At 35.8% G+C, this 15977-nt stretch overlaps 1 protein-coding gene across 1 annotated transcript; it reads left to right on the top strand.

The window, feature by feature from the left end:
• The first annotated feature begins 2861 nt into the window (after positions 1 to 2861).
• Positions 2862 to 8291, top strand: LOC127119029 (glutamyl-tRNA(Gln) amidotransferase subunit B, chloroplastic/mitochondrial). Its single transcript, XM_051049248.1, has 8 exons — positions 2862 to 3536; positions 3862 to 4071; positions 4761 to 4901; positions 5036 to 5239; positions 6846 to 7043; positions 7607 to 7675; positions 7854 to 7970; positions 8057 to 8291. The coding sequence occupies exons 1-8, from the start codon at positions 2943 to 2945 to the stop codon at positions 8135 to 8137; spliced, it is 1614 nt and encodes a 537-aa protein (XP_050905205.1). The 5' UTR covers positions 2862 to 2942; the 3' UTR covers positions 8138 to 8291.
• The last annotated feature ends 7686 nt before the right edge of the window (positions 8292 to 15977 follow it).

Below are 15977 nucleotides of genomic sequence, written 5' to 3'. Positions count from 1 at the left end.
TGCTTCTGATATTTTGCTGTTTTGCTCAGAGTTAGACTTTCTTGAACGTGTTTCTACTTCAGATGCTTCTTATCTTCTGATAATTTGTATCTGATCTGGTTCTGTATCTGATGACATCATCAGATCTCTTCCTTCTTTCTTTAGAACCCTGCACACTTAGAAACTTTTCGTTAGGGTGCCATTTTTGGTTTCATCCTTTGTTATCATCAAAATCATGGAATCTGTTGTAGAACAATTTTTGTTCTTACAAAGTGTCTTCATCAAAGTTGTATCTCTCTCAAATACCTTCAAAATGGTCACCAATTTCGTGTAATTTGGATTTGAAATGATAGAGTTATGCATTTTTGAAGTTTGGAAAAATCACTTGATCAATGGTATAGGTCAAAAGTGACCTATAATGTAGCCTCATATCACATGTTCAAAGAAGTTGAATTTGCTCCCAATCCAAACATAAAAGTTGAAGTAGACACATTGAATTTGATTGTGCAACTTGGAAATATTTCATCTCATAAAAATTGAGCAAGTTATGACCTTGGGAAGTTGACTTTCAAATTAGGGTTTAGACAAAATTACCTATAATGTTTCAACATAGAAAATGATTTTCCAAGCAAAACTAGCTCTAGGTCTCAACATTAAAGTTTTTTATAATGTCATTTAGAGTAAGTTTGATCTTAGAATCATTTTTATGTGGTGAAAATTGTAGGAGATATGGTCTAGGGAGACGCAGTTTTGATCAGATGAATCCATATGGCCAACCACCATCAACCAACTTGCTAACTTCCAATATCTTGAATTTATTGGTTCATGGTAGATCATATATGCATAATATGATTAAATTTGAAGTGTCCCTTGAGAAATTTGATCAATTGGTGAGATAGCTTGTTGGAGAAGTTACTCAAGATACCCAGTCAAACTAGGGTTTCCAAGGCAAATCACCCTCAAATTCTTGAAGCAAACTTGATCAATATAAAATGTAGAGAACAATGAAACTCATATATAATGTTCATAACCATTCTTGAATCAATTCTTGGTTGTGCTTTTTGTTCATGAGGGTCTCAAACCCTAGATGTGATCAGTGAATCAAGGAGATCATGCCCCCTACCTACAAAAGAGTTAGATAGATACAAAGACATATTTTTGGTATTTTGGTATTTTAGTTAGTAAAAATGATAAAATACAAGTATGATATAATCACAAAGTGCTTGGTGATCTCTCCCAAAACAAACCCAATGAAAGAAGGGGTAAGGAGGATGCCAAGGTATGATCCAAATGATAATGCTTATGATGGAATCACATGAGGGATCTTAGGGTCAAAATTGGGGTCTTACAACTACTAATCAAACAATAAAGATATTCAACAAAACAAAGAAAAATAACACAATCACTAAGAAATTACAACAATGAAGGAGGTAGTCTATGTACCTTAATCCAATTTATATGTATTTGTCAAATTTTGGAAGGCATGAAGGATGCTCTAACATGATTCTCTCTGCAAACAAAATACATGCATATCAATTGAAGTTGAACAAAAGCTAAGCAATGTAATGTAATAGAAGGACAAAGAGGAAGAGATAAATTACTTTTGAAATCGAAGACGATGTCGTGATCGAAAACGGTGAGGGCCGTGTGAGTGTAAATGAAGACGACGTTGCCGTTTCAAGAAGTCAGCGCGACCATCTCACAATTATGCTTAGCCCTAATTTACAATCTGATTGTTTAACAATTACATTTCTCTGAATGTGACTTGTCGTTTCTCCTGTGAGAAAAACAAAACCAGAAGAAAATTAAATTAAAAAAAAGTAGTAGTAATAATACATAAAAATGAAACACCAAATCATGCTTCAAAAGAAGAATCAAAATGAAGTAAACAATACTCTGTCGATTGACTCCATCAAAAAGAGAGAATCTCAAGGAGGAGAAAAGAAAGATTGAAAACGAAAAGATAAACGAAGTAAATCTTACCGAAACTAAATCAAACATTAAACCTGAAAAACCCATCAGAGCGAAGATCTACTTTCACCTTAATTTTCCCCAATTCAACATCGAATTCCATTTTCTTCTTTCCAACCTTGCTGTCATATATTAACAATGAAGATAGTTAACAACAATGAAAACAATATCAAGTAGATATCGAAGTGACAGAAGAAGATTTACCTGGATTTCAGGCGGCAGAGCTTTTAGGACCACCGACAACGACGAATGGTGTTTGGAAAAAGGATGCAAGACAAAGCTTTTTGATCGACACTATTGTTTTGAACTTCACCAAAATGATTGTTTTAATGGTTTTGATCGACACTATTGCATTTACGTAGAAATTACTTTCCATTTTCTCAAAACAGGGAATGATTATTCAACTTTCTCTATCACCTTTCATTTGCATATAGTTGAGTGTGTTGATTTCTTTTGAAAAAATAAAAATTGACTTTTAAAGACTCTTTTAATTAAATGACTCTTAATCATAATAATATTAGTTATTAACTCCATTATATTAGTTATAATTAGGATATGAAAATAAATTTGGTACATATTAACTTTATAATTTTGGTAATAGTAGATGCAAGAAAAGCATCTTCATTTTCTAGTTCCTTTCTATTCACTCACTCTTTCCTTTCAATTTTAACCGATATGTTAAATACTCAATTTCAATCCTTGTTTTCTAAAATAAATTGAAAAAACGGCTGAATGAAAGGAGTCTTTTTCTTTAGAACCCCATCTAAATACTGTATATTTTAATTTCTTAAAAAAATAAATAATTAGGCCATGGCAATATTAACACCGTCTGATGTATCCAACGAATGGATTGCGCCAAAGGTATGATACCTTTTTAGCCTTAAAAGTAGCAGATCCGGTTTCTTTGATTTTGGGTTATCGAGATTATGCAGCTTTGATTTTAAGGCGGGGGTTTAGTTTAGTTACTTCCTTCGTTCCTATCTATTCTTCCAATGTCTTACACAATTTTCAGAACCTTTCAATTTCACCCTTTTCTACTCTATCCAACCTCAATACTCAAACCAAGAAATCGCTTCTTTTTTTCCACAACAACCAAAGCAACACAAACCAAAGTTCCAACAAGTACACAATCAAAAAAACTTGACAAAATCCCAAAAGATTACGAAGCTGTCATTGGTATTGAAACTCATGTTCAGCTTTCTACACTCACCAAAGCCTTTTGTAGCTGTCCTTACAGTTATGGATCGTTTCCGAACAGTAGCATTTGTCCGGTTTGTATGGGTTTGCCTGGTGCTTTGCCTGTTTTGAACTCTAAGGTTATTGAGTTTGCTGTTAAACTGGGACTTGCTCTTAAGTGCAACTTGGCTTTTAACTCCAAGTTTGATAGGAAACAGTATTTTTATCCTGATCTTCCAAAAGGGTATCAGATTTCTCAGTTTGATGTTCCGATTGCTGCTGCGGGTTTTCTTGATGTTGATATTCCTTTGGAGTTTGGTGGGGGACATAAGAGGTTTGGCATTACAAGGGTTCATATGGAAGAGGATGCAGGGAAGCTAATGCATGCTGAAAATGGAAATTTCTCTCGGGTACTGATTTATTGGTTTTGATATTTAATTAACTTCGGTTATTTCTTGCCATTTGTTTATCCTATCTATTTTACATTTAGATTGTGGTAAATGTGAGTGGGTGACCCACTGCATTTGTTCGTTGATACATTTATATTTATTTAAAGTATTTTGAAAAATCTTAAGTTTGATCAGTTTCATATACTTTTCCTGCATTGTGCATGTTTTGTAACATTAAATGCTTTGTTTCGCTCATTTTCCCGAATGATTACAACCAAAGGCTTGATAACTTTTATATCTATGATGATGATACAAGTATGTTAAGTTTGATGGTATTTTTTCACAGGTTGATCTAAATAGGGCAGGGGTACCTTTGCTAGAGATAGTTTCTGAGCCTGACATGAGAAATGGTATTGAAGCATCAGAATATGCAGCAGAATTACAGAGGTTGGTTAGGTATTTGGGAGTGAGCAATGGCAATATGCAAGAAGGTTCTCTTCGTTGTGATGTAAATGTATCAGTACGACCCATTGGGCAGTCAAAATTTGGGACAAAGGTATAAAAATGATTATAATCTTTTCATGCTGCACTCCATTTCATTATTAGGTAGCTTGTTGGTCTTGCCGTTCAAATTGCTTGGAAACTTTATTGATTCTGGCCTATGAAGCTTCGACATGCCATTCACATGGTGTGTTGCCGTGTCGGACAATGTTGTCCTTACTCTAATTATTCATTATCATTTTAGAAACTCGGAATAATCTGTTAGAGGTTATTTCACAATTGGTTCTGTTCTTTCCAAAGCCTGAGTCACATAAACAAGATAAAGTAGTTATTAGCTTTTTCGAACCGTATTGGTGTTTTGGGAGCAGTGGAAGTATTTGTAAGCAACTAGGTGAAGCGTGAGAAGTTTTGGGTGTTAATTACCTTGAAATGACATTTTCTCTATAAACCAATACATTTTACATTTGTGAAGGAAAGGAAATTTATTATCTGAGCAGATTAATTTGGTTTTGGTTTCCAAGAAAATATGTTATTGGACAAAGTTGTGAGCTTTTATCAACAATGAAAGATTAAAATGAAGAGTATTTCTTGCAAATTGATTTTTTGGAGTAAGAAAGTTGACTTGTCTATAGAAATAATGTACCACAAAAATGATTTTAATCGAGCTTTATGTTGCAATATAATATTACAAGTACATTATATTACCTATTTAGGTGCTAATATGATCAATTGTTGTTCTGGCAGGTTGAAGTAAAAAATTTAAACTCATTTGCGTCAATGAGCAGGGCTATTGATTTTGAAATTTCAAGGCAGGTATTACTTCATAGTCAAGGTCAAGAAGATCAAATAGTGCAGGAAACTCGACTCTGGGAAGAAGGTTCTCAGGTTAGTACTATATTGTGATATTGTTGTTGTTTACAATCTATTCTAGGAGTTGTAGCAGTTACAACTACAAGATAGCTTTCTTTTCCCTCATACTCTTTTTCTTAAAGAATAATAACTTTTGTTATTCTGTTTAGAGAACAATTACAATGAGAAAAAAGGAAGGCCTCGCTGATTATCGATATTTTCCAGAACCAGACCTTCCATCAGTAATCCTTTCCCAAGAATACGTGGATGCTATTCAAAATTGTTTACCGGAGCTTCCTGAAGAAAAACGTAGAAGATATGAAAAGATGGGATTAGGCATGCAAGATGTTCTTTTCCTAGCTAATGATAAAAATGTGAGTTACCTGCTGTTTTTCTGGCGTTACTAGATTCTTTACCAGTTGATGCACATTACTGAAAATATATGTTCTGATAGGACTAGAATTTAGATAAAGAAACTCAGGTATTATTTGGAATTTAGAATGAAATAGTCATTGAATCGAGCTAACATGCAAAATTGATAAACTCGTATTTATGTGTTCCTGTGTTTAATTGGTTCTCCGGTTTTGCATTTTTGGATTTTTTGTGTTTCTGCATTTCTCATATGCTGCCTTTGCTTGGTTCTGCTAGCAAGAGAAGCCTTATCCATTACAGTCATAGCATAAAATGTCCCAGTTCCTTTAAGCTCAATAATATACACACTTCCAATGTCATCATACTCAACAAGCTCTACAAACCTGAAATGACTAAGATAAGATTAGAATTATACCCCTTAGAAACCATGTGTTGATTGCATCCCACCCCACAGAACTAGAGTATGTGACTTAATTGGTGCACTTGTGCTCTCAAGACAATCACTAGTGGAACTGGTACCACTCTTTGTAGATGATTGATACTTATGCCATTAGGATGAGATTGTTAGCCGTGTTCTTATTTTCCAACTTTTTGGCTGTTGTTGCTATGGAAATGCAAAACAATGGACATTTGTAAAAAGCATGAATGATTGTTTGTTGCAATAGTAGCAGAGTATGGCTGCAATTTTTGTTGTGATATTTTAGTTTGTGTTTCTTTTATTCGTATGAAGACTCTTTATATTTTTTTGGAGCAGAATAACAGGACAAAGTGAAATAATTTCAGCTTTGTTGTTTAAAATTGCTTGAAATAAATTTTATGCAAATCAGGTTATGATTGCTTTATGGAGGCTGAATTCTACTGTTCACTATGATGATTTTGATGTTCAATTGCTGCCTTTAGAGAAGAATTAAATAATGTAACTTTGGAGTAGAAATAAAAGTAAAAAAAATATGAGTTTGGTTCTTAACTCCAAAATCAGTTCAAATGTAGCAACAGTTCGGTTCACATACAAAAAACAGGTCGGTTCACATAAAAAAAAACAGTTTGGTTCGTAAAGGTTATGTTTGGTTTTGAACCAGTTTGACATGAAAATTCAGAACCCGGTGCACTGAACCTTAGAATTAGTTCAGTCCGGTTTGGGACAAATCATGAATGGTTTGTTTTGGTTTTACCGAACTGTTTTTGCCGTTTGGTTCGGCTTTCCTTTCTGAACGAACCGCGAATAGTCCTACCTGCCACTATTTATTCCTTTTCCTTTTCTATTCTATAGTCTACTCTTAAGTAGCTCACCCCTATCTATCTCTCCTAGCAATTTAGATACTGACAAGTGTTATATAGCTTTCGTTCTAAACTTGTAATCTTGCTTGAGATGGTGAATCATTTGTTGGAGTGTTTTTGTAAATGTAGGCAAAAGGTGCAAGACACTTAAACTTCGTGTATTTGCAGCACCAAAGAATTTTGATTGTTTAAATGCACAATGGTCAGAGATGCAACAAACTAACTAATGTGTTGAAAAATAAAAATGCTACACAGCTTAATGAAAGAGAATTCAATAAAGTCCAAAAGCTAATAATGACATGATTTGTGTTGTCTCAATGGATGTGTTAGATTGCAGAATTTTTTGATGCTACTCTTGCAAAGGGTGCTGATGCAAAGCTGGTTGCCAACTGGATAATGAGTGACATTGCCGCCTTCATGAAAAATGAAAAGCTGACCATAAATAACATAAAGCTTACACCTGAAGAGTTGTCCGAGTTGATAGGTTCCATTAAAGGTGGAATCATCAGTGGCAAGATTGGGAAGGAGGTATAGTTCACTTTTGCACTAATTATTACTGCATACTTATTTATATTGTTGTATGTCTAATCATATTCATATCTTTTAGCTTTTCTCATTTGTTTTTCCAGAGACTTAAATTCTGTGTGCATATTAATTGTGTGTTTATGGACCAAGGGGCTTAATTTATAAAATATGTTGACCAACAGTGATGTTTAATTATTGGGCTAATACTTTGTTCCTGTTAGAATCATGCACTGTTTTTGGAGGTTTAATGGATTGTGTAAATATAGTATTCAGGAAAATTGTTTCTTTGCATATATTACATTCATTAAACATATATTTTCCTTTCCATTCCTTTTCTGTTTCATCTAATGTATATATACCTTGTTTGTTTGTTAGTTAGACTTTACTAATGTCTTTCATGATGAGGTTTTGATTGACACGGTAATATACAATGGTTAGGCTCATGTGTTGTGCCTGCTTCATTCATTTGTCTGCATGGATTAGAAAAGAAGGAAAAACAATCAGATATCTGTTATTCTGGACTTTTTTGCATTCTGTATTTTTACAATTTGTTCATGTGTTTGCAGATACTATTTGAGCTGTTAGCCAAGGGTGGAAGTGTCAAGGAACTCATAGAAAAAAAGGATTTGGTTCAGGTTAGTCCCCACTCACGACTCACGCGTATTCCCCTGTAGTTTTGTCTGCCATGCCACGCATCAAGGCCTATAATCTGCATAAAAGCGCAAACTACTATCTTTTTTCTTAACCAAAAGTAAAGGGCTATCTCCACTCTTCTAAACACAGCTACATTGGATTATTATTTGGAAATGACAGATAGCAGATCCTGTTGAAATTGAAAAAATGGTGGACAAAGTGATTGCAGAGAATCCGAAACAGGTAGAGCAATATCGAGGAGGCAAAACTAAACTTCAAGGTTTTTTCGCAGGCCAGGTATGAACTTGTAGATCTGGAATAATTTAATGTTTTACTTTCCCCCTTTTATTATCATAGTTTGATTTACCTTTGTCCAAATGCAGGTGATGAAGGTATCTAAAGGCAAGGCAAATCCAGGTCTACTTAACAAGATTCTTTTGGTGAAATTGAATTCAAAAAGCTGATGTTAATAGATTGCTATATGCGTGTCTTCAATGAAGTGTTAGTGCTACTTAGTTAATCACTTGCATAACATGTGAGTGTTGATCAGTGATAAAATGTCACCTTGCACTAGACAAATTGGAAATGAAATATAAAATTGATTTCCATAGGGCTGCAGTAATTGCATTTCAACTGTTGATATTTCTCTGCTTTGTCCTAATTTTTTTTCTTTCTGTAGAGGATTAAAAGGTGAATTAGGCTCCCGTAGCATATGTGGCTTATTGCCCCCGATTAATTTATTGATTGAATATACGTTGATCCATCATTTTCTTGGATTATGCAATGAGAATAATTTGGTGTTCTCTATTGCCTAAACAATGATAAGAGAGCATATCTATTTGGATATAGGTATAGCCTATGTAGCACTGATATCTTTGAAAAAATGCGTGTTTATTTTTTAAAATTATTAGATGAATGTCGTCGTATTCGATGTGTCCGTGTGTAGCGGTGTATTTGTCATTTTATGATTTATTGATTAAACCAAAAGCAAAACATACAAAGAATCGAGTTGCCACCGCACTTTTATTTATCCGAAGGAATGACTAAAAAGCGAACAAAAGCCTAAGAAGTTTTACACATAGAAAACTAATGAAAAGATCAGAGAATCTGGGTAAGGGGTAAATTACGCAATGGGAAGGTGTTAGGCACCCAAAAAGAATATACAAATTTATTATTTTTGTGTTTGGATGGATAGCCATTGCCTACGTACCTTTACAGGATCAAAACCTCGTAGTTCGGCTAAAAGATTTCCAAAATATGAGTGGGTTCATTTTAAACAAAAGCCCTAAGGTCTTTCGTTATCCACGGGAGAAAACTCAATCTTATACAAACAACAAGTCCACCATGTGAGAAAAGCTTCAACTTGCTAGTGAGGGGTTAACCCTATAATAAGCAAGGAAGTCTTACAATTCAATCACTAAGGACAAAAGGTGAGATTAACATCAACCAACTAGGATAAATCAAACCTATGGCTAATGTATGAAAACTTATCAAAGATGGACAAAGCCACAAAACAATTGAATGAGTTGGATTAACCAATTAGAATTTATTCACAAAAGATGGTCAAAGTATGATTAGAATTCAATTCAAAAGAAGTATTGTGAAAATGAAGTTTGAAAAATCAAAGGCCTAAGGCCTAGGTTTCTAATTTGAAAAGACATGAAAATGTTTGCACAATAGTTTTCAAATTTGGATTAACATGCAAGTGGAGGTTTAAGAAACAAAAGGATGGAGGGTGAGGGAGTGTAAAACTTCTCAGATGTTCACCTCTTGAGACCATATGTAGATGATCCAAGTGATTCCTTTGGAATAGGCAATGATGCAAATAAGCAAATGAGCAAAGCAAATGGATACCGGATGCCAATCAATGGACTTACACCAATCTCACTGAAGCACAAATAATGGATGCCGGATGCCAATCAACTGGACTTATACCAATCTCCTAAAACAAAACAATGATACCAGATGCCAATCACTGGACTTATACTAGTCTCACAAAGGAAAACAAGAAAACCGGATACCGGATGCCAATCACTGGACTTACACCAATCTCCTACCATATCACAGGAAACAAATGCCAATAACTGGACTTACAATTGACTCCTCAATGGTCATAGGAAACAACTGCCAATAAATGGACTTACAGTTGACTCCTCAAAACAAGATGATCACACAGATATGAACAATGATTATGAAGTGATGTACCATTAATGATGATAAATGCACAAAGGCACACATAAGCAAATATGCACAGATGAATCAAGCAATCAGACAAACAAGTCAATTAGCACACACTATATACAAGCAATTAGGCTCAAGCAAGGTTAGACTTTAAAGTCAACTGGAATGGGGTATGTTGTGCTCTTAACCTTAACATTGAGAGTTAAGGTGAAGCAGATGAAATGGAGATGAGGGGTGTGCCTCATAGCTCTTATCCCTGGCCTGGGAGAGCTTTAAACAATAGAATGTGTGGGAGTTCAGAAAGTTGGAACTCTTCTCCACAAGTGATTTGACTCTATAAGATCTTGGGTTAATATCCACAATGCATCAACATGTTATGTGAGCAAAAGGATGACACACTGAATAGCAGGAGATGGATTACACATCTCTTTTATCTGCCAATTGCCTTATCAAAGGACTTTTCCTGCTTAGCACAAAAATAAACACACAAGAACATGGCCTCTTAAGGAGGGCTTCAGACAGGTGCCTGCCCAAGTAACAGGACAGGTCTTCCAGACTACATGAAGAAGAGAGGTTATACCTAAGTGGTTAAGCAACCAAGCAAAAGCAAGTTCAAATTGAACTTAAGCAACTTATGTACCTGTTGAAACATCAAACAAATCAGTATACAACTCAGACAATCAAACAACAGTCAATATCAACAGTCAAACCCAATAAGCAAAGGCATAAGCCACAAGTCAAACTCAAATGAGTTATCAACCCTACAAAACACACAATGTTAGTAGTCAAAAGAAAACATCAAATGCTCAAGTGATGGAGCATCATGAACCATTTAACTTGGATGTTCAACCTGAAATCAAAGCTCAAACATGAGAGGCAAACCACTAGGTCAAAGCCTAGGGTCAAAGATGGAGAAAAAATTTAAAACAGAAGCTGAAAATTAACATGAATCAACTTCAAACACATCTTGAAACAATCCAAAAGGTCTCACATCAATATCATATACCAAATCCATTTCATGATCAATTGAAGTTCAAGGCAATTTTAAAGCTCAAATGTGACCAACCAGAATGAAAACTCTCAATTAAATCAGAAATCAAGCAAATAATTCCAAGAAAATTCATGCTCATTCACAACATCCATAATATGCATCACACAAAAAATCAGAGCATTTGGAGATCAATAGGCAAGGCAAACACATCACATAAGATGAACCAACAGAGGTGTGACACAAATTGTCACACCTACATTCACATGATCATAAAACAGAAACTACAAATGGCAAAAATACCAAATCAACACTAAAATGTCAAGCAAAGTGTCTAGTTTCAACATGTAAAATTTCAGATTCATTGGATAATAACTCAGCATTTCACAAATGAAGAAGCAAGGCAAGGTACAAGTAGCATACATGTTCACAAACCCTAGGGAAAATTATTTTCCAGCCATGCACAATTTATGGAAAAATGATGAAAAAATAATAGACACAAAATGGGTCATGATGCAAAAAACCACATATTTTTTGGAGCAATTTTCAATTTAATATGATTTTCTAAAGATTGAAATGAAATTGAAATAAAAATTGAAACAAGAAATGGATTAATTGAATTTATTTATTTAATTTGAAATATGGCTGTTGGCGCCAAGACCATACGCTGCGTTTCACTTAAATTGGCTCTGGCCAATCAGAGCGCTGCATGAGCGCTGCATGCAACCAATAGCGCGCTAACCCTAACAAACAATAGGAAACGCTAAGTCGTGGCCAAAACTGGATTGAAACCGTGGCCAAATGTCCTGAACTTCTTCTTCTCCAGCTCGCGCGCATGAACAGTGGAATCAACATGAACATCAAGAACATTTTCTCCAGTTTTTAAAATCAATCATATCAACATGTAGCCTAAACATCCTAGATCACGAATCAAGCATTGGCTAAGCATATAACATCATACATCAAGTGGATCGAGCAAATCAAGTTTCATCATCAAGACTTTAAACAATCGAATCTGAGTCAATAATGCATGGATTTCAGTGATTCAAAGCTCAGAACAACCACAACAACGAGATCTACAACATTAGCATAAGCAATTTGAGAAAAGAGAGAAACGATTTCCTGACCTCTTGAAGTGCAACTTTGAAATTCAATGAAATCAGGCCTTGCAATGTGTAACACCCTTCTAAAATACCCCAAATATTTAATTAAAATAACAATATATCAATCAGAGTAAAGGTGCAATTAAGGGTGTCACACAATCACTTCACACCATTCACCAAATAACTGCCATGCTCTTTTATTAATTAAAAAACATAAAGCATTTGCACAATTCGCAGCGGATAGAAATCAAATCAATCATGCAAAACATGTAACACATTACATGTAAAATTATTCAACAAGGTAAAACATCCCGTCCCGATGTTACATCTATCAGAGCATGACCCACTAAGGAGACTACACTAGACTCCAAGCACTAGCTTCTACTCAATCACTTCTCGTTACCTGAAAAATAGTTGTAAGGGTGAGTTCCTCAATCGATATAATAAGCATTATAAAATATCATGTCATGTTAAGTAATTTAACACATTAATCACCCTAATCACATCACACATTCAGTAACGGCATATTAATTCAAATATCATACTCAATACCAATACAACTCATACTCATACTCAATATCAACACAAACACACGTATAATATTGGAATACATCCATTCATATTATACGCCATACACATATTATGCAATGAGACTCCATGCATGCGGTACCGACTATTTGTGAACATATAGTTCAACCTCACCGACCAAATCCAGGTACGGCTACCAAGCCCACTAGTCCCACTCATTTGAGACCTAGTGACTCACTCACTAATTCCTCACCATGGGAATTAGCTACCACCCCAAGGGCTATGCTATGCACGCTAATTCACCTAGCATGCAAACATCAACAACAGTCCATAATGACTAACTCACTAATTCCTCACCATGGGAATTAGCTACCACCATAAAGGCCACAATATGCATGCTAATTCACCTAGCTATGCAAAATCATCAACAACAACTCACAATGGACATATGCTCACACTCTAAGCCATAAACAGTCCATTCACAATTGCATACATAACATATACACTCATAGCATTATGCATACAATCATACATCATTAGCATATTATCACAAAATCATATCATGTCATGCCAATTAATAATCACAGTATTAGCACACTCTACTAATACCTACACTGCTCAAAACAACGGGAAATAATCCCTAATACATCATACATCAGCTACAATACATCACTCAGCTGAAACCACCAAAAACTGCACAACAACAGCACAGAAAAATCACAAATCTGCCCATACGCGTATTGCCTAGTCCCATACGCGTATGGCCCATTTCCTGACCAAATCCCATACGCGTAACACCATCTCATACGCGTATGCTACGCGTATCACTTCCCCATACGCGTACCAACAGAGACCAAACCACGTTCAAAACATCATCTTCCTCATCCATACGCGTATTGCCTAGTGCCATACGCGTACCAAACCATCTCATACGCGTATTGCCTAGTGCCATACGCGTATGACCAGAAACCAGATTTCCAGATCTGCTATGGTCTTCTCTGCTACGAGATCTATCCAATTCAACCTTCCACAGTCCAATTTTACACAGTAATCGTTCATATTATCTAACACGAATCATACCCTATTCAATTTCACAATTCTAACATTATTACATCTAATTCCTACAAATTTCCTTCGATTTTAATCCAGATTTCGTTCATCCAAAAGTTCCCAATTTCATCATGCATCATTCAAATCAGAGGCAAATCAATGGTTTATCACTACCCATTACATGTTATCCCATAATACCCATTAAACGATGATAAACCCCCTTACCTGAGTTAATCCGGCAAATCTCTGAGCTTCAAGCTTTTCCTCTCTTCAACCCTTGCTCTCTGGCTCTTTTGCCCTTTTTCCACTTTTCAGCCGCTTCTCTGTTTTTCACGTGAAAACCTCTTTTTACCAAATGGGACCTTTTTTCTTATTTCCAACTTATATATATTTTCCAATAATTATTATTCCAATAATAATAATAATAATAATCCAATAATTCCAATTATTTAATTAAATTAATAAATATATTATTAACTTAATTTAAATAATTATCTTATTTTTATCGGGGTGTTACAACTCTCCCCCACTAAAAGAGTTTTCGTCCTCGAAAACATACCTCAAGCGAATAACTCAGGATAAGACTCCTTCATCTGACTCTCAAGTTCCCAAGTCACATTGCCACCTGCTGGTCCTCCCCAAGCTACCTTCACCAAGGCAATCTCTTTACCCCGCAACTGCTTCAACTCTCGATCCTCGATCCTCATAGGTGATGTTTCAACAGTCAGGTTATCTCTCACCTGTACATCATCCACTTGGACCACATGCGACGGATCAGGAATGTACCTCCTCAACTGAGACACATGAAAAACCTCATGCAAATTCGCAAGTGACGGCGGTAAAGCGATACGATAGGCTACCTCCCCTATCCTTTCCAAAATCTGATAAGGACCAATAAATCGAGGTGTCAACTTCTTCGACTTCAAAGCTCGACCAACCCCAGTTATCGGAGTAACACGAAGAAACACATGGTATCCCTCTTGAAACTCAAGTGACTTCCTCCTCTTGTCGTGATAACTCTTCTGACGACTCTGAGCAATCCTCATCTTCTCCTGAATCATCTTAATCTTTTCCGTAGTTTGTTGAACAATCTCCGGTCCAACCACATCACTCTCACCGGACTCATACCAACATAAAGGTGTCCGACATCTCCTACCATACAAAGCTTCAAACGGTGCCATACCAATGCTCGAATGAAAACTATTGTTGTAGGTAAACTCAATCAAAGGTAAATAACAATCCCAAGCACCTCCCTTTTCCAAAACACAAGCCCTCAAAAGATCCTCCAGTGACTGAATCGTCCTCTCAGTCTGACCATCAGTCTGCGGATGATATGCAGAACTCAATCTCAGCTTAGTTCCCAAAGCCCTCTGCAAACCTTCCCAGAACTTTGATGTAAATCTAGGATCTCTGTCCGAAACAATACTCGACGGGATACCATGCAAACTTACAATTTTCTCAATATACAACTCAGCTAATCTCTCTAACGGATAATCCATTCTGATCGGAATGAAATGAGCCGATTTTGTCAATCTGTCAACAATCACCCAAATAGCTTCAAAATTCTTAATTGTCCTCGGTAAACCAGAAACAAAATCCATACTGATACTATCCCACTTCCACTCTGGAATAACCAACGGTTGCATTAGCCCAGACGGCTTCTGATGCTCAATCTTTGACTTCTGACAAGTCAAACAAGAATAAACAAAACTCGCAATTTCTCTTTTCATTCCCGGCCACCAAAATAACTTTTTCAAATCATGATACATCTTCGTAGCCCCAGGATGAATACTCAAGCCACTGCGATGTCCTTCCTCAAGAATACTTTTCTTAAGTTCGATAACATCCGGAATACACACCCGATTACCAAATTTCAAAACACCATTCTCATCAACTCTGAATTCACCACCTTGACCTTGATTCACTAGAGTCAACTTATCAACCAAAAGTACATCGGATTTCTGACCTTCTCTAATCTCATCCAGAATACCACTCGTTAACTTCAACATTCCCAATTTAACACTATTGTGAGTACTCTCACACACCAAACTCAAATCTCTAAACTGCTCAATTAAATCCAATTCCTTAACCATTAACATAGACATATGCAATGATTTCCGACTCAATGCGTCAGCCACTACGTTTGCTTTACCCGGATGGTAATTCAAACCAAAGTCATAATCCTTCAGGAACTCTAACCATCTCCTCTGTCTCATATTCAGCTCTTTCTGATCAAACAAATACTTTAAACTTTTATGGTCACTGAAAACCTCAAATCTTGACCCGTACAAGTAATGCCTCCATAACTTCAGAACAAATACCACAGCTGCCAACTCTAAATCGTGTGTCGGATAGTTCCTCTCATGAACCTTCAATTGTCTCGAAGCATAAGCTACAACTTGCTTATTCTGCATCAAAACACCACCCAAACCCAACAATGAAGCATCACAGAAA

Source organism: Lathyrus oleraceus, chromosome 2, assembly GCF_024323335.1.
Source record: "Lathyrus oleraceus cultivar Zhongwan6 chromosome 2, CAAS_Psat_ZW6_1.0, whole genome shotgun sequence".
NCBI classification, from domain to species: Eukaryota; Viridiplantae; Streptophyta; class Magnoliopsida; order Fabales; family Fabaceae; genus Lathyrus; species Lathyrus oleraceus.
The sequence above is the reverse complement of the archived record's forward strand: the minus strand, read 5'-3'. Positions and strand labels throughout refer to the sequence as shown.